At 34.9% G+C, this 22006-nt stretch overlaps 3 protein-coding genes across 3 annotated transcripts; all 3 read right to left on the minus strand.

The window, feature by feature from the left end:
• Nucleotides 1–4603: 4603 nt before the first annotated feature.
• LOC143572583 (uncharacterized) lies at nt 4604–5143 on the minus strand. The gene has a single exon (XM_077057706.1). The coding sequence runs from the start codon at nt 5141–5143 to the stop codon at nt 4604–4606; it is 540 nt and encodes a 179-aa protein (XP_076913821.1).
• Nucleotides 5144–10806: 5663 nt separating this feature from the next.
• On the minus strand, nt 10807–11361 carry LOC143572584 (uncharacterized). The gene has a single exon (XM_077057707.1). The coding sequence runs from the start codon at nt 11359–11361 to the stop codon at nt 10807–10809; it is 555 nt and encodes a 184-aa protein (XP_076913822.1).
• Nucleotides 11362–12413: 1052 nt separating this feature from the next.
• LOC143572585 (uncharacterized) lies at nt 12414–13664 on the minus strand. Its single transcript, XM_077057708.1, has 2 exons — nt 13131–13664; nt 12414–12536 (listed from the first exon to the last, which is right to left on the minus strand). Exons 1-2 carry the CDS (start codon nt 13662–13664, stop codon nt 12414–12416), a joined length of 657 nt encoding a protein of 218 aa, XP_076913823.1.
• Between the last annotated feature and the right edge of the window lie 8342 nt (nt 13665–22006).

The following is a 22006-nucleotide window of genomic DNA, read 5'->3' on the forward strand; positions in this document are numbered from 1 at the left end:
GAGAAAGTTGTCCAATTATTAAAGAAAGAATTTGAAATGAAAGATCTTGGTTTGACAAAATTATGTCTCGGCCTGCAGTTCTAGCATATGCGCAAGGGTACATTCGTCCACCCGTCAAACTACATCCAAAAGATGTTAGTTCGTTTCAATATGACTAAAGGCCACCTGTTTAGTGTACCTATGGTTCATCGACCGCTGGATCCACATAAAGATCCATACCGGCCTCAGGAAGAGGGAGAAGAAGTACTTGGTCCAGAAGTAGCATACTTAAGCGCAATCGGTACCCTTATGTATCTTGCAAATAGCACGCGACCTAATGTTGAATTCGTGGTACATGTACTAGCAAGATATAGCTCGAATCCAACACGTAGACACTGGACTTGAATAAAATATATATTTCGATATCTTCGCGGGACACAAGACTTAGGAATTTTCTATCAAAAGAATGACAAGTCCCAGGTTGTTAAGTATGTTGATGCTGGTAATCTATCAGATCCACATAAAGCAAGATCTCAAATAGGTTACGTATTTACTTATGGTGGCTGTAACGCCCCAACCCGGATGGGCTGACGTGTCACAATGTACGGAGGTATACAGAGACAAATGACACAATTCCATTACTTCATTAGACTCAAAAGTACAGACTGCTAATAGCTCAGATACTAAGTCCAAAATACATATTATTCAGATAACATAAGCTTAACAGACATCTTCAGATTATTCCTAAGTGTTAGGCTTCTCTCTTGATCCCACCTAAAGTATCCTGTGAACCTGAAGTGTAAAAAGGTTTACGGAATTAGCCGAATGCCCAATACAGAATATTAAGGCTCAAAAGCAAATAATAATTAACTGAATACAATATCACAATATATGTTAACACATAACTAATTTAATATTGTATAACTAAAATAACTGAACGGAAACATATCATACGGATGTACCCATAAGCATAACTAAGTCTTATAATATGTGACGACATACTGGGGGGCCACTCCTGTATATCAATCACCCGAAATGGCGTAAGCTGGCATACCTACAACCATTTCCTGAAACTGAAACTAAAAAACTGAACTAGGATATATCCATACGCCTCCTAATAGCTATGTACCACACCTGTACTTAAGAGACGCCGTGAACAGATCTCTCCGTCACGGAAGGAGCACATAACATCGATGTCACAATGTTATGCCCGTGGGACACTCAACGGGAAGCGAGTGCTCAGGGTAACAGAGTGCATATATTCTGAGTTATACAATAACAATTGATATCTTAACAATTCACGGAACATGCGATAATGAGTAAAATTTAAAAATAAATATATCGCATGCTAACAAGTCAAATAACAAGTCATAATCTGAACATGAATCGAACGGACGGCCAAATGAATCGAAATGTCAAAGACGTTAGAAGTTCCAAAGGTATATAATATCAACAGGGTTTATAACAACCGAATATGATAATAATAGGGAGGGGGTTAGGATCCGTACATTGATTGTTGATTAGTTGTCTTACAGAGACAAGTAATACAAATGACGCTCTTTTAATCAACCTACATCGTATACATGTAGCTCCTAAGGTTGTGTTCGCGTTATCTCATTTTAGCGAAATTTTAAGTTTCAAATATTAACTATCGATTAATTAGATTAGGAACATAAACAATTGTTTCATTAGCAATCCAAATCATTTAATGACCCTACTTTATTATTTGAAAAGTATAAAATAAAATTATAGTTTTAAATGAACAGAATGATAGTAACAAAAGAGAAAAAGAAAGAAAATGATTGAAAGACACAAGTTTAAACCCATGAATTAATTTTCAAAGAGCAAATAGTCAAACCAGCGAACCATCTTGTTTAACTAAAAAAAATAAATAAATAAGAGTTATTAGTTGGGATCGAACCTGTGACCTTGTTTATAAAACTCAACTCACTTAACCAGTGAAACAATAGACTATTATGTTCATAATCTTGAAAGATTTAACTATTAAGTAGCTTTTAAAGTGAGCTGTTAGCTTAAAATAAAAACAGATGCGGTTAGCAGGTTTCGAACCCAAGACCTTAGCTTAAAAGTATCCCTGCTTACCATCTTCTTCACTATAATACACCCCAACCCAAATTTCAAAAACCACGTTAAAACCCATGTAAAAATCTAGAAATGATTTATCACAGTTGATTAGTTGTGTACCATTATTAGAAATGAGGTTATGAGCTCGGAGAAAACAGTGGCAGCGACGCTTATTGTTGTCGCCGGAAAAATAAACAAGACGACGGCGGTTCGGTTCGTAGGCTTTGGAGATAGAATGTTGATAAGAGAACGTGGAGATGACCAGTGGTGTTGGTTTTCGGTTGAACAAACGGCCCGGAAAGGTTTGGTCGGAGATGACTAAGGGTCACCGGAATTAAATTTGGTTATCGCTAGTAATGGTTTTTCAGAGGTCTAGGGTGGAGTAAGATCCCCTGGTATTGTAGGACCCCTAAATATCTAGAGACAGTAAGGCATGTATAATTATTAATAGTATGGTTGGACTAGTTATCATTGTTTACTTAAGGGAATGGGAAAGAAAATTGAAACTGTTGAAGAATAGAAACATGGAGGAAAGGTGTAAGAAATGAACGATTGTCGTGTTTAAAGAAAGAAAACGAGTTGCAGAGGTGCTGCCATGTTAGTCTTTAAGAAAAGTAAAGAAGATATGAGTAGGTTTGAAAAAAAGGTATTGTCCAATCACATGTTGTGGTGTCTTGTATTATTATTATTATTATTATTATTATTATTATTATTATTATTATTATTATTATTAGACTATTTCTTTTATTATTTATATGTTAAAACTTATATATCTTATTATTATCCACGGATTATTCATGTTCTTTTTTCTTTTTTTTTTTGTTATGTATTAATTTGTTTATTATAAGAATTTTGTGTTTCTTGTTCTTTTTATTATTTTGATCATTGTTTTTTTTCCCGCATAATAAAGCATGTATTCATTTATAAAGTTACGGTAATTTCATCTCTTACCCCCTTAAACATAAATTTCGAGGACGAAATTTATATGTTAGAAAACAGATCCTTTGGTAACAGAAACGATAGTTTCATAACAGAGACAAAGAACAGACACCAATCTACACATTAGGAATCCCAATAGCGCATATTTGTACCGGTAATTCACAATTACCATGCGTCCGTAATTGTCAATTACCATACAACCATGCCTTAATTGTTTTTCCTAGAATGTATCTTAATGTCCTACGGAACTTGACAGAGATTGGACCAGATAACAGAGCAACTATTGGTATTTATACCATAGTTCAGAAATAAGTCGAAACAGATATAATCATATAAATATTGTTAAGACTTAAAAATCTCCACATAGTTTAGGAAAAAAAAATCGCATATTGAAGATAAGGTTCACAGTTACCTGGACTAAAAGTTTTATCACTTGAACAGATTCGGATATCCAGAACGAATTGACTCTTCAGTTTCCCATGTAGCCTCACGCTCGGAGTGGTTCTTCCAGAGAACCTTAACAAAAGGAATTATTTTCCTACGCATAACTCTTTCTTGTCGATCTAGAATAGCTTCGGGTTCCTCCTCATACGAGAGATCCTCGCGGATAGTATGTAGCGGATAACTAATTACGTGTATGGATGGTAATTATATCCTCTCAGCAAGGACACATGAAACACGTTATGAACATCAGCATATGCATTTATTTTTAACAACACAGCTGGTGGGATTAAATATTTTTATTAGATGTTTCTATAAATAATTATATTATCGTTTCATTAGGCTTAATTATTATAATTAAATTTATATTTGTAGATGTATAAATTTCTAAATCAGTTTTCTTTAGTGACCGGTCAAAATTTCTGAAATTTCATTGGATCGATTAGAATTTTAAACAATGTATAGTACTCAAGAGAAATTCCGTGGCGTGTGTGACCCCTATAGGTAGTTCTGTCATTTTCAACCACAACCAAAAACCCTATCCGAGCAAATGTTAACTCGAAGCCAAAAGTAATGGTACTTATGAAACACGAACTCGACCCGTACTATTTCGAGTCAAGTACAATTTACTATTTCAAGAGTTTCAGATAAACCCGAATAACTTGAAAACCATTGCCCTAATAAATAGTATTAGAAGGTTGATGGTTGGTCTTAAAAAAAAGGTGTTCGCCGGTTGTTTCAGGTATTTCATGTTATATCTAACATTTTAATATTAAATTGATTTGGGTAGCGATGGAAATGTAGGAAGAAATGAAGAATTGGGACACAAAGATTGAAGACGTTTTTGTTTGACAATTTTTATTATCATTAGACTATTCAATTTCATTTGTTTGGAGGTTTGAACTACGTTGATTTATTTGATTTACAATAAGGATAATTTTGTTTTAAATTTAGCATTTTATTTATTATTTTTCAGTTTTCTAGGCCAAATACTAGGGTCAGGTTTCGGTTCTAGAATTAATATTTCCAAACTCAAAATAACCAAATTAAAATCATGCAGAAAATGAGAAGATTCTTAAACCGATTTTATTACAAATATGAAACTTTATCTTATAAAAAAGACTTTATTATTTGATACATATACCGTCTTTAAAACAAATTAAGCTCCTGTTTGATCACACATAAGGTTGGCCAATGATTCACTAACCCCACAAAAATCTAGAGTGATATTGTTACTAGCCGTTATAAACGAATCATGAGCGCCATTCGAATCAGTCATCGCTTGACAACGCCTAACCTCGTCTCCAGCATCATGAATGTCATAACCGATCAACGAACAATCCTCTTCTTTTAGACAATTCGCGAAACCATTGATCACAATATGATACGAGTCGATACAATCCTTTAGAGATTTCAACACCGCTGGAGGACCCGTTGTCATACTGAGGAAGTAATCTCGGGTTGAGGTAGAGTTTTGTGTTCCCGCATCGATAACAATTGTTGCAAGGGTTGTTATATCCTTTGCAAACTTACTACTTTCATTGGACTTTAAAACCGCCAAACAAAATGGCTCGTTTCCTACTTTACTACAAACACTCTCAACCAACTCATACTCGTCGGCAGTGGCCGCATTTGTGATCAAAATAACCGAAATAACCGAGAAAACGAGCAAGAGTTTGGAGAATGACAAAGAAAACATCTTTACAAGTAGAATGTTTTCTAGTAAGACAAAGGGTTTACATGGGTATGAAGGAACAAGATGTGCGTATATATAGACTATATAATTGTAACTTGTAAAATATTGGTTAGTTTGACCGAAAATATAACGTTCTTAATAAGTTAAAATTATGAATGCTATCTATCTTTTAGTATTCTCGGTCAAAAAGATAACTTATCTTTTAGTATCATGGCAATAAATTAGCATTAACAAAAGTAATGCAACACTTACTTCTCTCAATCTCTCCAATAGATAAGTAATTCAATTTTTGAGAAATGAAATAAATTAGGTGGGAGTTTCCCCTTTATTTTTTAAGAAAACTGGTTTTTAATTTTATATATATATATATTTATATTTATGGTTGATGTCACAAAAGTTTTGTTTTAAATATTTTACTAGTTTTGTACTTTTGTTATGATTTATCTTCACATAATTTTGATGTTAAACAAGTTGTGATTGCGTGGTGTGGAAGTTGTAGATTTTCTTGAGGTTTTGGTTAAGTAACGGCACGGGTTTGAAGCCCATTGGTGTGGTTTAGATGGAGCCCACGTTGTGTATAATGAAGTAACGTGTTTAAATCCTTAACTGAAAATTTTCAAAACATTATTACGATATTAATTGCCAATAACTCATAAAAGTTTGTTGTCCTAGACGTACAACTTTTGAAGCACGGGGTATTGTTTTATGCAGCGTGGTATGGTATTTCCCCCTTCAAAAATGAAGTAATGAGTTCATATGTACCCGATTATTGAGTTGATGGGCTTTTGGAATAATTATATAATTTCATATTTAAAGGAGAAGATAAGTGGATCTGGGGTGGCGACAGGGTCGGTTCAACGAATATGAATGCCTAAATCAAAATAAGAATTTGTGGCTTTTTTATGATAATTGTTAAGGAAATATTTTTTTGCTTACTAAGAAAATTTTAAACTCATGACCTATACTTTATTAACAACCAAACTTATCACTACACTAATGAATTACTTTACCCATTATAATATATCTATATATAATGTTTTTTAGATTTGAAGGCCTTAATTAAGTGTGGTCCTAAATCCCTAATTTGTTTTCACTGGCCCACATACCAACCCTGGGTGGTGGATATTCCCGTTTTTTTTTGTTGCTTCGGTGAAAAAGCTCATTTATCGAGTGGCCCCCCTTCATGCAAGAGTATATTGAAGTGGAATTGTTGGGTCCATTAAAGGTAAATGCTTGTGCATGGTAGGCTCTTCAAGGTAGATTACCCACGACCAATAATTTTAGAAAAAGAAAAATTATCTCAAGTTCTGAATTATGTTGTTGTTGTTTGAACTCGGGTGAATCTATTGTTCATGTGTTCACATCGTGCCACATAGCTTCGGTAGTTTGGCAAAGCATTAATTCTTGGTTTCTTGGTGACATTTTTGTGCTCATAAAAACGTTCCAAAGACAGAGCATAAGAGAGATTGTTCAATCTATAATAATGGTTGCGTGTTTATGCATTTGAAAAGGCTCGCAACAACTTAGTATTCTCCAAGAAGCCCATAAAAATTAAGAACATTCTTGACGATATTAAAGTTTTAAACTTTTTATGGATAAAAAATAGGTCAAAATATTTGGATATAGATTGGAATTAGTGGGAAACCTTGTAATGTAAGTCTGTTTCTGTTTTGTAGCCTTTTTCTGCTTGCTTCTTGTTAGCATATTTCTGACTCCATTTTGTTAATGAAATTTGCAGTTAAAAAAATGTAATGTGTATAATTGGCGAACCCGTAGTAATAATGTTGACATGTAATTAAATAATACCTTGGAATAAGAAAAGATTTCTAAATCATGAAGATATAAAACTTCATCTTATAAACTTACTATTTCAGTACTTGATGCATCTCATATTTAGAACATATTATAAAGTATGTTTAGTAAATATCATTAAGCTCGTGTTGGGGTACACATAAGGTTGGCCAACGACTCAACAAGTGTGCAAAAATCCACAGTAATGTGGTTTCTGGCCTTTATAAACGAACGAGGAGCCTCAGGTGTATTGTCATCCTCAGCCATTGCTTGACAACCCCTAACATCACCTTCTCTGGCATCAAACATTTGATTACTTATTGAAGTACAATCCTTTTCTTTTTGACACCTCATGAAGGTCATGATCATACCCTCATACGCATAAATGCATACCTGCATATTCGACACAACCTCTGGAGAACCCTTCACTCCAAGGAGGTAATCACGGGTCTTGTTCGAGTTCTTGATTGCCACATCTTGCACGATCCTTTTAAGGGCATCAATGTCTTTTGCATACATACTTCTTGTGTCATTTTTAGAATTTGCAAGCATAAATGCTCGTATTCTATTTTCTTACAAACATCGTGAACCAGCCCCATATCATTTAGGAGCATGTTCGGCGTTTGACATTGCGATAACCGAAACAACAGAAAAGAGGAAAACAATTTTTGAGAAAGAATGCATCCTGGTAGAATGTTTTCTATTGGAAAAAAAGGGTTGAAATAATTATGAATCAATAAGTAATTATTTATAATTGTAAAACGTCGATATTTATGAGAATTAAATTTTCGTTTTTTAAACACGTATCTTCGCATCAAAATTAGATATGTGTTGTCCAAGTTAAAAAGAAAAAAGTTTTTTTTTTTTTTTTTTTTTTTTTTGTATATTGTTTACTGTTATTGATATTCATATGTGAAACTGATTTTAATCATTATCGGCATATATCTTTAAAAATCGGCAAATATCTTTTAAAATATATTTTCATATCAATAAAATAAATTTTCAGAATCAAAATAACTGATTAATCGTTATTTCACTTCCAAAAAAAAAATATATACTTTAATTATTGATAGAGTTATTGCAAATTGTGTTGACTGGGTTTTTTATGTACTCTTTGTGCTAATCTTTTTATTATATCTATACCTGCATCTTTCATATGGTTCGAACTATCATTAGTTTAAGAAGAACACCACTATATACGTACCTTGATGTCATTAAACAAAAATTTATTCTTAAACGTGTTGATTAGATGTGAGTTTATACAGGGGAGAGAAAAAGATCATTTATATGTATTTAAAACATTAATTAATTTACAATCCTTATATTATTTTTTAATTAAATTTTGTTTAACTTTAAAAAAAATTAATAAAGTATTATGACATAAATGAGCGATGCAGGATTTGAACATGGACAACTCACATGATCTACTATGAGCTAATTTATGAGTTTTTAAAAGCCTTGTGGTGTTACGGATATATATGTTGTGATTGTCTTGTAGAATCTTATGAATTAGACTTTTCTTAAAAGTCATATGAATTTTGTCTTAAAAATAAAGGAGCGTTTAGACATCGTGTGATTTTTTTATCAAATATGCTTTTGATAGTCTTGTATAGAATCTTCTGATTCATCTTTTATAAAAGTCAGAGATTTTATTATCAAAATCCGATATTTTTATAATACTTTGATTGAATCATGTTTGTTTTTATTTTTAAAGGTGTAAAAAGTTTTTTCTTATTTCAAATTAGTCTTTATATTTTTTAAAATAAAAGTTTATATTGTAAAGTTGTAAAAATCCTTGATCAAGTTTAATTTATCTTTAAGTTTTTCACAAGTCTTGTCATTTAAACGTGAATCTCAATTCTTAAAAGCCATGTTATTTTTCTGATGTGTATATGATTCTCTTGTGTAAACATATGATATCTTCTCATTGAATTGTTTCTTGATCGATGTGTTTACACTTAGAGTTACGGAAAATGGATATCCTGATTGGTGGCCAAGAATCACGTTTTTCTGATTAATAAATTATTTTTATATAACATGTTTGGATTATCAAATTGAGAGGCAATTTAGATTTACCTTTATTAGTTTTCAATTTTAAAATACTTTTCTCTAGTTCTCTTTTCTCTTAATCTTTCATATGGGCTTCCTCAATCTCGGATTTGCTTTGGGCTTCCCCTACTTGATCTATGTCCTCATGGAGAAATGATTGTTGCTGCACTCCAAACCTTTTGCTCAACAACTCATTTGTGATCATTGTTTTCTATTTTAGTTGATTAATTGAAAACGCTCCTAAATTATAGACGCTCCACATTGGCTTGATCTTGTATTTAGAAGACACTCTTTCATTATGTTCGATATACAAAAACAGTCAGAACTCAAGGGAATATTTTCAATTGATCATCCTTGCCTTCTCATTGATATTTGCAACATATACAAAGTCTTGTAATCTTATATTTTAGGATAGAGGTATACACAATAATAAATAATCTACCTATCTACATCTACCTATTCTAATAAAGTAAAATAACTGGAACACATGTCACTTGAAGATTCATTCTCAGTCAAAATTTCCCGCTCAAATTATTTTCCTATTTTTAGTGAAAACTTATTTATATCAGTGTAACCAAAGTATATCAATCAATTATTTAATCAAATAATGAATTACCTAAATTATAGAGATTATAAATATGCTGTTATTTATGTAAGTATAATAAAAATATTTAAATTTTTAATGAAATCATATCTACCTTTTTTTTATTAAATCAATTTATAAACGTTTTTCAGTGTAAAAGATGAATGCGGTAAAAAAATAGTGAACGATATTTATAGGCTTAAGAAGATAAAAACAAGAAGAAATTATAAATGAATAGCAGTTGTATTCTCATGTATTCATTCAACATCCATGGATCCATGAAGTTCTCATCTATCTCTTTCAAATATGTAATACAAAAGCGTGTTTTAGTCATGCTAATTTTATATATGATCTCTTTTTATGTCATTTATAATGAAGCATCTTATCATCTTTTGTTAGAATTCGTTATTCTATTAAAAATATAATTACAAACTTATAAAATCACTAAGTGTATTTTTTTCGTGACTATGAAGAAAAATTACATGAGAATGCACAACGTATTCTTATGAATATTCCATTAGAAAATATAATTTGAACTTATTAAACTATTTAATTTGATAAAATCTATGGTTTTTTTAATTTAACCGTTTAATATTTGTAGTTTAATTGTATTTCTTTTGAGTTTCCCGTGCATCACACGGGTTCTAATAATAATAATAATTATTATTATTACATTGTAAAAGATATTCTCTTAATATAAGTCTATTAAAAACATCATCTTTTTAAATGTGGTTGTCTAAGTTCATGTGTTCGTATGCCGATAGATTTAGACCATGCTACTACTGACTGATCTTAATTAAATGTTTTCAGTTTGAATAAAACCGATACAGCAATACCACGCAACTCTAACAAGATGACAATGATTAAGGTTTAGCTTCTAGGTTAAAATTTTGGAATTAAGTTTTATCACTTGAGTATATCTTTTTATTTTTAATACATAGTTATCTTATGGATATCATAGTTAGGGTTTTTGCTTATAAGATTAAGATACTAAATATTTTTTTAACTATTTGCAATATATAATTGGCACGCTATTATAAGCCATATCACCTATATATCAATGTCACAAAGCAAAATTATAAACTCGTCGTCATGTCATGTATCATTGATGCATCGTTGTAAATATATAACATCAATTAATGTGGATGATTCGAAAACGAGTTAAACAATATAGAAGAAAGCTAAAATATAGAATATTAATATTATAATCTTATGATCTTAACAGTTTAATTAGTATATAGGATTAAGCTCCTGTTTGGGGTACACACAGAAGCTCTGCCAATGATACACCAAGATCAACAAAATCTTGGGTGACAGTATTACTAGTTGTTATAAATGATCGATAAGCCCCATTCCAATTCGCATCACCTTGACACATTGAAACATTGGCACCAGCAAAATAGGACAGCTCACGACTGACCGAACAATAATCCTCTTCTTTTAGACAACCCTTGAAAATCGAGATCACATTTTTATACCGGTTGATGCAATCTTTTAAAGTTTCCATCACAGCCGGAGTTCCTGTTTTCACTCCAAGGAAGTAATCTTGGGTCTTGGTAGCGTTTTTGGTTGCTACGTTAAGCGCGATCTTGGTAAGGATAGTGATGTCTTTTGCAAACTTACTTCTTGTATCGGATTTTAAAACCCCCATGCAGAAATGCTTGTTTAGTTTCTTACAAACTTGGTGAACCAACTCGTACGGTCCCAGACAGTGTTCGGTATTTGACATAGCAAAAATCGAGAAAACCGAAATAACCGAGAAAACCAAAACAATTTTATAGAGTGACAAAGAAGGCATCGTTACAAACTTACAATTTTTTGTTTCTTGGAGGAAAAAGGGTTTAAATGACTGAATGAATAGAAAAGTATATATATATATATATATATATATATATATATATATTATAGTAAAATATTGGTATTTATGACAATCAAATTACTGCGTTTTCAAAAACAAATCTTTAAATTTAAACTATGCACCGTCCATGAGCAAATTTGTATGCTATAAAGAGAGAGATTTCTTTTTTAAGTACGTATATTGTTTATTGTTACTACAAATAAATGGTTTAATTTGGTGCAATTGATTAATTCATTCTATATAATTATTTGAGAATATCTGTTATTATTAACAAAAATCCAACTTTAATGTGTTAAACTTAAAAGTAGTAACTTACCATGACAATATGAATTTTTATGTCAATAAATTCTCTCTCAAAAATAAAATAAGGATTCTAATTTTCAATAAAAAAATTATAGAAGGATATGGATGTGAGATATTTTAGAGCGAGAAATATATAATTTAGTTGCGTACAATAAGGGATGGTGCTAAATGTGCCCTCCTTTATTTTCTTGTGAGGGTCCGGGGTTCTCGTAACCTTCCGGCAAAACAAGCTTTCTCTGTTGATCGGAGTGTGCGACAACGTTTTTATGTAACTTCTCTTTTAACTTGTCTCCGTAGAGCTATTTAAGTGTAGAGAAAATGCAAAGGAGAGAAATGTAAAAACAAAAAAGTTAAATCAACATTTTTCAAACTTTGGATTCGTTTTCAGCTTTTAAGAGAAGAAGACAAATAAAGTAAAGAAAACTAAAATAGTACATTGAGTGAAACCAATTACCAAGTAGTGTATAGTATTTGCCCCTTCAAAAATGAAGTAACGAGTTCAAATCCTTAGCTGAAAAAATTCAAAATATTATTACGATATTAATTGCAAACATTCTTTGTACTCATAAAAGCTTACTGTACTTGGCGTGCAACTTTTGAAGCACAGGGTATTGTTTTTTGCAGCATGGTATGGTATTTGCCTTTCAAAAATGAAGTAATGAGTTCAAATCCTTTAGGTTTGTGTCCACTTAGAGACTCAAACTGGCTCTCTTGGCGAGATGGTGATGGAGCATCAAGGTAGAAGAAGGTAGTTTATGGACAAGAGCCATTGGGGCCATCCAGCATATTTCTAGAACATGAACAGTTATTCCCTACAATAATAAAAACTTAATGGAACTTGGGAATCAATTGCTAAGACAAACAACATGTTGGTGTCTTCGCATGTCTTTATCTCCAAAGAAATCAAAGGTGTAGTAAAAAACAGGGAAAAAGTTCGTTTTTGGTAGAATGCTTACTAGCTGAACAACCTTAAAAAACTTTTACCTAAATTTGTTCTCTTTGGAAGTTCCAAAGATTGTCTAGTGGCAGAGAGATGTAAAGAAAGAGATGGGGAAATTTTGTTAAATTGGAATCGGAGGAATCCTCCAATGGCGGGCAGTGGCGTACATAGCTTAGGAGGAGGCTACCCCTCAACGTTTTACCGGTAGTGTAAAAAAAGTAATGATTCATCCTTCTTCTTCACAAATAAAGCAGGTGCGCCCCAAGGAGAAAAACTCAGGCGAATGAAACCCTTATCGGAGAGTTCTTGTAGTTTGCTCGACAGCTCTTGCATTTCGGACGTTGCAAGACGATAGGGTGCTTTAGCCACGGGATTAGCTCCAGGTACGAGATCAATGTGAAACTCGACTTGACGAAGGAGGAAGTCCAACAACGTCATCAGGAAAGACGTCGGGAAAATCGCGCACAATAGGAATATCTTGAATCTTCTTCTTCTCGTTATCTTTCTCCACCACAAGCACCAAAAAGGCAACGTACTTCTTACGCAAATAACGTTGAGCTTGAAAGCACAACATGAGATTAAGCTTAGAAGCAGACGTACTACCGAAAACTTTAAAAATACGACCATCTTGAAGAGGTATACGAAGGAACTTATCAAAACAAACTACCTCAACGTGATTTAAAGTCAAACAATCCATCCCAACTATAACATCAAAACTCCCCATTTGCATCAGAATAAGATCTATACGGAACTTGACCTTATTAAGAACTATGACGCAATCTCGAATAACCGAATTGATAGTAATCGAATTCCTATTTGCTACTTCTATGGTAATGGACTTAGACAACCTATCCCAAGGCTTATCAATAATGTATGCAAAGTCTAACGAAATAAAGTTCTTATCGGCACCAGTATCGAATAACACGGAAGCATAATGGTTATTAATAGAGAACGTGCCATTCACCACATCACTTAAGCTTTGGGCTTGATTCGCATTCATCATGAAGGCAAGACCATTCGAACCTTGAGGAGTTGGTGCAGCTTGATTAGTCAGATGACTTGAATAGCAGGGACTTGAGCAGTAGAAGTCGGTGGAGCCTTAAGTTGCGGAACTTGAGGAGCATAGGTGTGAGGTGCAAAGCTTTGAGAGATCGGGGGGTTGGTAAGTTTGGACCTGGTAGGCTTGGCTAGTGTAGTATGGTGCGGGAACAACTTGGGCTGGTGAGCATAATACGGCGGAGGCATCACATGGGCTTGATTGGCACGGGCTAGCAATGGGCACATATTGCGAGATGACTAGGATCTCCACAATGGTAGCAAGCACGAGTATTTGGAACACTGGCTTGAGCTTGGGGGTTATTAGCAGCTCGAGGAGCAGACGGTGCGGGTTGCTGAGGAGCGGCTCGTGCATTTGGAGGTGCACGGCAATTGTTGGCAAGATGCCCATAATGGTTGCACGAAGTGCAAAGACGGTAAGTGGTTGATGCGGGATGATGGCGGTTACATATGAAGCACAGTGGGCGCGGTCCATTATACGGCTTCTTGTTGGGTGCATTTTGGTTAGGGGCTTGGTTGTTGGGTTGGTTCATAGCATAGTTTTGGTGATGAGTCATGCGTTTTTAGCCATTGTTGTTGTTCTTGTGGTAACAGTTAGAGTTGTTGTTTTGGGCAGGCTTAGGGTCGGCTTTAGCATCAATAGAGGATTCGGCTTTACTCTTTTCAGCAGCAGGCTTGGAGTCCTTTCGGAACAGTGTACCATCTCAAACATGATCATCAGTCAAGGAAGCAGCGAGGGTTATAGCTTCCTCCAGTGTGAGGGGGTCTCGACTGACAACCGTGTCACGAAAAATAGTAGGTAGTCCACAGATATACATGCGGATACTGCTGGACAACGTGGTTACAAGATGAGGTACCACCCGGTTCAGTTCCTTGAATCGGTTCGAGTAAGTAGAGTTATCACCACCAATTTGTTTCAGCTCCCAAAACTTCGTCTCGAGCCTTTGCAGTTCATGCTCGGGACAAAACTCTCTCTTCATAGCTTCCTTAAACTCTCCTCCCAAGGCTTGGCTAATGCTTCATCAACACCTTGGAGGTCCTTGAATGTGGTCCACCAAGTAAGGGCACGTTCCTCGAAAACGCTTGAAGCAAACCGAGTCCGTTTGTCGTCCGGACACTTACAGTGGATAAAGATGTTTTCCATCCTCTCAAACCAGCGGAGGAGTTTAGTAGCATTCTCCTCGCCAAGGTAAAGAGGAGGTTTGCCACTTGTGAAATTCTTGTAGTGGTAGTTGTTGTTGGGTCCAGCCGAAGTGACGGATCCATTTGAGTTGATGTTTTGTAGTTTTGCCACAACCTCGGCCAAGGCAGCAATGAACTCCTTCGTGATGCGAGCAGCCAAACGGCAGTCATGAACAGACGAAGTGCGACGCTTGGTAGGCGAGGAGTTTGAGAAGACATTCTGCAGGGACCAAAAATGAAATGTTATAAGGATTGGATAAGTTGTGTAAATGAGTCAATGAAAGACAATGAGGAAATGTGACTAATACGTGCTAGTGATTTGTCATGACTTGAGGGCAAGTCACGATTTAAAATAATGTGATTAACTTTTGAGATAGTTAATTAGATAAAATGTTTATTTCAAGTTTAGATGTAAAATGTTATTGGTTTAGGCTTTCCATGGGCTTCCCATGGTAGCTCAAAACCCAAAAATAAATAACAAATTAAATCAAGTGAGTTGGCCTCCCATGAGCTTTCCATGGCAATTTGAATGGCTCAACTAAATCATAAAATTAAGCTTCGGGAATTGGGCCTCCCATAAGCGTTCCATGGTAGTTTAAATGACCCCAATTATATAACATGACTTATATACTGAGAATTGGGCTTCCCATGAGCGTTCCATGGCATTTTATTGGCCCAATTAAATAACGATTAACACACAATTTAAGTTGGTCGGCCCATGAGCGTTACATGGCATTTTAACTGACCCAACTAATTAACGAATTAACAATTCAATGGAGTCGGTCGGCCCATGAGCGTTAGATGACATTTTAACTGAGCCCACTAATTATTGAATACACGAATCAAAATGAGTAGTCGGAGAATCTCGTGAATCACCACGGTGATATCTCCAACAAAATATCGAATCAAAACGGGTTGTGAAATGAATAGTTGGAGTGCCCATGAGTTGTCATGGATTTTCCACCCAACTAAACATTTAAAAATTATTAAAACGCAATTTTGGAAAGTTTCCGAATTTAGCCACGAATCACCGTGAATTCGGTTTAAAAAAGGAATGTAACCATTTGATCGGTCACGTTTGATTCACTTAAGGTCTGGTTGTAAGACATATTGTTCAGCTTTGGCCTAGGGACTCGAATACTGTGGTCAGGTTATCCAAGGAATAGCGTTTTACCTTGGGTTCTCGGAACCGTTTTGCCAAGGCCCAACTCACAGTTATCGCACCCCTTACAGATACTACCGAACATGTCATACCCCCATGCCCTAAGGAGAGGGAGTAAAAACAAATCTTGGGAATTCTTAAGGAATTTCCCAAAAATAGAAAAACAATCTACTAAAGTTTTAAAAGATTTATAAAATATTTTTGAAAGTGAGGCATAGCCTTAGATTTGGTGTGCAATATTTACTAAAAATAAAAGATAATTTCCTAAAATAAAATATATAGCAAATAGTTACTTAAATTAAAAGATCTAATAATACCTAATTAAAAATAAAAAAAGATATAGCAATGTCTATCAAAAATAAAAAATCTAATAAATATTTACTTTAAAATAAAATATGCACTCGATAATTACCTAAATAAACTATAAACAATTAGGGAGTAATTAAACAGTTTAGATAGGACACGTATGGGGTTCCTAACATATGACTAGGACAATTTCTAACCACCTATCTTAAACCTTCGGCTCTGATACCAATCTTTCACACCCCAACCTAAGGCGGAAATGCCGGGGCGTGAGCATGATTGTTCATAGCTCGAGGTAACTATCATACAATAATGGTGACAATATCTAATAATCAATTTATTCCATTTAAAACAATAATATCCAAAAATAACAAATAAATTCCAAACAATAATCCATAACAAATAAGGAAATAATCCAGCTTAAAATTTAAATATATTGTCTTTATGATTTTCTAGAGTCTCGACTTGCAATCCAATACTTCATTTCCTTAGTTCATGCGATAACCTGCATATACGCAGAAAATACAATAGGTTTGTCAACAAATATGTTGAGTGAGCATGCCATTAGTTTTGCAAAGATATATAAATATATGAAAAGTAGCAAAACGTAAGTAAATCGGTAAACAAACCAAACCAATGAGCAAATAAGGGTAAAGTGAACCATTGCCAAGCGAATCGGGCGCCGATTAAAACTAGACGGTCATATAATCATACTATAATGATAATATGGTGGACCTCTCCGAATGCGCAAATTAAACAAGTAATCAATTTAGCAACTATGTCTAGCAATTCACACGCAATACCACATTTGCTAATGTTAAGATATATATAATAGGAAATATTAAAAGTACATATACGCCCCCAAAACATTTAAAAATATGTGAAAACGGGGGAATGACAAAACTCACCTTAATAATAAGCGAGTTAATAATATTTAAGTGAAAGAATAACTAGTCTTCCGATTAACGCGCCGAACGATGAAAACCGACAGAACCTGAAACTTAACGATATGAAAGTATAAGTAAAATAGAATCTAATGCCATTGGAATCAATCCAAACGAATAAGTATAACTCGAGTTATGCTAATTTTAACGTTTAAACGAGTCGAGTCTGACCAGAATCCGAACTTTGAGTCGGAAGTCGGGTTTTTGTCAGAACCCTTAAAATTTTATTTCGAGAAGAAAAGTCTTCTGGACAAAGGGTTGAATCCGACCAGAAGTATGAGATAATGAGAAGTCAAACAGATTGACTATTTTGCCCTTTTATCGGTTTTTAAAGCAATTGACCAGCCAATACCCATCAATCTTAGAAATTGATTGAAGGTTATTGACTAGAGGATGTTTATGAACAAAAACTCAGTTTACAACTTACCCAGAATGTGAACGAACAACGACATACAACGAGTCTAAGGTCCTTAGTCTTGCAAGTCAACCGTTTTATGAACGGTTCTTCAACAAAAACGCCAAAAATTTGAGAGAGGCAGAGAGGGTGACGGCTGAGAGGTGATGTCTAGGGTTTAGGTAAAGTTTTGTGGCAGATGGTTATGACTTGTTTATATAGAAAAAGTTAAACGAACTAATTATAGGTTTTTTGGCTCGTTTAAGCAAGTAATTACGTAATTAATGAAAGAATCACTGAATATGATCACAAAGATCCTCTCTTGATCATTAATAAATGATTTGGGGTTCCTATTTTAGTATATTACAATTACTTGGTCCTTACTTTTCTCCAACATACCGAAAATAGGCGATTTCATGCCAAAAACGAGTCGGGAAACGAAATTTTGCAAAGGTTCTGCACAGCTGACCAACGGCGCCGCGCGATGGCGGTCCTGACGCTGGCCGCGCAGCTCTTCGGCTACCAGAAGTGGGTGTTTCACGAATGGCAGCTTCCCTCTAGTTTAAAAAATTGAATAATTTATGAACTTTTTTGTGTTATAATTAGGAATTAAAGTATAAGGGCCAAAATTGAATATAGAGTGAACTTAATAACTTATAAATGTAAATTATTATTAAGGATTAGAATCCGAATAACGCTCGTACAATGATAAAATGGAAATAAAACAAATGCGGAAAGCCCGAAATTTTACATTACAGTAAACAACTTACCCGGAAAACGTCTAGATCGAAGAGAAAAACCAAGTCAAAGGTCGGGTATCGTTAAAGTCAAACGACAGCTTGTTCTTGAAGATGAAAATACTAAAACCGAAGGGTGTTAGCTAAGGAAAAATAATGGATACTGATATTTCAGTAACCTTTTAGGGTTTCGGGATGTGGTTTGTTTAAATAATCAGCGGTTCAACTTGTAGAACAAGAAATCGACTCGTTTAGTTAAACGAATAATATATTGATGAAAACATAAATGATTAAGAAAATTGAGCAAACCATTGGGCTTAGATTCCAGTTGAGATTCCACACCACACGACATCTCGTCATACATATGGCCTTCGGAGACGGATTCATTTTGGGCGTCAAGAATACGCTTTTCAATATCACTTTGAACAAGAACACAAGTAAGAAGAACGGATTTGACTTGTCTCTTATGACTGAGAGCATCGACCACGACATCAGCATTACCGGGATGATAGCGAATTTCCCAATCATAATCGCTAAGCAACTCGGCATATCGACGTTGTCTCATATTGAGTTCTTTTTTATCAAAGATGTCTTGGAGACTCTTATGGTCGGTAAACACTACGCATTTGGTATCATAGAGATAGTGCCTCCAAGGTTTTAAGGCAAATACAACAACACCAAGTTCGAGATCGTGTGTCGTACAATTCTTTTCATGTGCTTTGAGTTGTCTTGAAGCGTATGCGATAACCTTGTCTCGTTGCATAAGAACACAACCGAGACCTTGATTAGAAGCATCACAAAAAACAATGAAATCTTCATTACCTTTGGAAAGAGCCAGAATAGGAGCATCGCAAAACATTTCCTTGAGGGTTTGAAAAGCTTCTTCTTGCTTTGACCCCCACTCGTAAGGTTTACCCTTGTGCGTTAAAGCGGTGAGGGGCAACGCAATCTTTGAATAGTTCCGGATGAAACGACAGTAATATCCCGCCAAACCAAGAAAAGAGCGAACTTCGATGGGAGAAGTTGGTGTTTTCTAATTCTTGACAGCTTCAATCTTTGCAGGATCAACATGGATACCTTTGTAGTTGACAATATGACCCAAGAACTGAACTTCTTTAAGCCAAAACTCACACTTTGAAACTTGGCATACAGTTGTTTCTTCCGTAGGAGGTCAAGAATAGCATGTATATGCTCTTTGTGATCGTTTTCGGTCTTTGAGTAGATCAAAGTATCATCGATGAAAACAATTACGAATTTATCCAAATTGGATTTACACACACGGTTCATAAGTTCCATGAAAACCTCGGGTGCATTGGTTAGCCCAAAAGGCATAACACAAAATTCATAATGCCCATATAAGTACGGAATGCGGTCTTAGGGATGTCATCTTCATTAATGCTAAGTTGGTGATAACCCAAATGGAGATCGATCTTCAAGAAGCACGTGACTCCTTGAAGTTGATCGAAAAGATCATCAATACGAGGGAGCAGGTAATAGTTCTTAACAGTGAGTTTGTTGAGCTCGCGATAATCATTACATGTGCGGAACGAGCCATCTTTCTTCTTCACAAATAAAACAGGTGCGCCCCAAGGGGAAGAACTTGGGAGAATAAAACCCTTGTTAGAGAGTTCTTGCATTTCATACGGTGCAAGACGATAGGGTGCTTTAGCAATGGGATTTGCTCCAAGTACGAGGTCAATACGGAATTCGACTTGGCAAATAGGAGGGAGTCCGGAAACGTCATCAGGAAAGACGTCGGGAAAATCACGCACAATCGGGATATCTTGAATCTACTTCTTATCACGATCCTTTTCTACCACAAGCGCTAAGAAAGCAACACACTTCTTACGCAGGTAACGTTGATCTTTAAAACACGACATGAGACTAAGCTTAGAAGTAGGCGCATTATCGAAAACTTTAAGGATACGACCATCCTTGAGAGGTATACGAAGAAACTTCTCGAAACATATAACTTCGGCACGATTTAGAGTGAATCAAGCCATTCCAACAATGACGTCAAAACTACCCATTTGCATAGGAATAAGATCAATATGGAACTTGACCTTATTAAGAGTTAAAACACAATCTCGAATAACCAAATCAATAATAATAGAGTTCACATTCGCTACTTCTATGGAAAAAGGCTTAGATAACTTATCCCGAGGCTAATCAATAATATACGCAAAATCCAAAGAAATAAAACTCTTGTCGGCACCAGTATCAAACAACTCCGAATCAAAATGATCATTAGTAAGGAACGTACATCGTTGGAATTCTGAGCTTGTTTCATATTCATAATGAGAGCACGACCATTAGAACTTTAGGGTGCTTGAGTAGCTTGGTTGGTTGGAGGAACTTGGATAGTAGGGACTTGAACTATTGCATGAGAAGGAGCCACGAGCTGAGGAACTTAAGAGGTATATGTATGAGGTGCAAAACCTTGAGGAATTTCGGGTTGATAGGTTTGGACTTGTGTAAGGTCCCGTCCCCGGTAACCCTACTTTGGTGTTGGATTTACTCATAAACACAGTTCTAAAATCAGATTTAATTAAAAAAACTTTTCGCGGAATACTTAATATTAAACATTCTTACATAACATAAGTACTTGTCTTAACAAAATACATTAAGTCTTAAACAATAACATAAACGACACGTGAAGATGAATCTTCCGTCTTCGATGCAAGTCTCCATCCATTTTCCACATGTCCCACCTCAAGCAACATGTCTCATCCTACTTACCTGCGTGCTTACTATAAGTCAACTACGCTGAGTAAGTTCTAGTTAATCAATTAACATACATTACATTCATACCATACTCATACGTGTCCGAAGATACGTATTTATACCTTATTTACTATCACTTCTTTCGTATATACTTTACATATATGCATAAGTTCTTACATACTTTCTTTCATGAAACCCTATGGTATACCATAATCTATTCTATCTTAAACATCACAGATATTATAAGGGTCTGGTCCCTAACATCACAGGTATTATAAGGGTTTGGTCCCTTCTGTCTCAAATAACCATACCTTTATCATGCGTGCATACTTTACATATCTTCTAGTTATAAATATATATACGTACTCGTTCATACAATCATTATGTAACAATACATTCAATACACAATCATACACGTATCATACACTTACCAATAAAGTAAGTGTATTATCTACTACATAGGAGTATGCACACAGCCCCGGAAACATAACAGATATAGGGGCTAGAACTCACTTGGAGTCGGTTTCTCTTGCTGTTAATGGTAATGCCCTTCCTTAGTTGCGTACGGCTAACTTTTTGCTCCAGGTTCGGTTTAGATCTGGACAACCCCGAAGATCTGGACGTTTTCTTGATGTTTGAGATACTCGAACACCAAGATCTCCCTTGCTTTAGGCCGGATTTGGATTCGGGTCTTGAGAGAAAATGTGTGTGTTCTTGAGTGTGTGTGTGTGGTGGAAGGGAAGAAAGTGGTGAAAGGAAGGAGGGGTTGGGTTTATATAGGGGACTATGGGCCCCACAACCCACTCACACTTCTAATTCCATTTATTATCCAAACATTAA

This window comes from Bidens hawaiensis, unplaced genomic scaffold (genome assembly GCF_021521415.1).
Source record: "Bidens hawaiensis isolate Kalapana, Puna unplaced genomic scaffold, B.hawaiensis_p1.1 tig00025975_1, whole genome shotgun sequence".
NCBI classification, from domain to species: Eukaryota; Viridiplantae; Streptophyta; class Magnoliopsida; order Asterales; family Asteraceae; genus Bidens; species Bidens hawaiensis.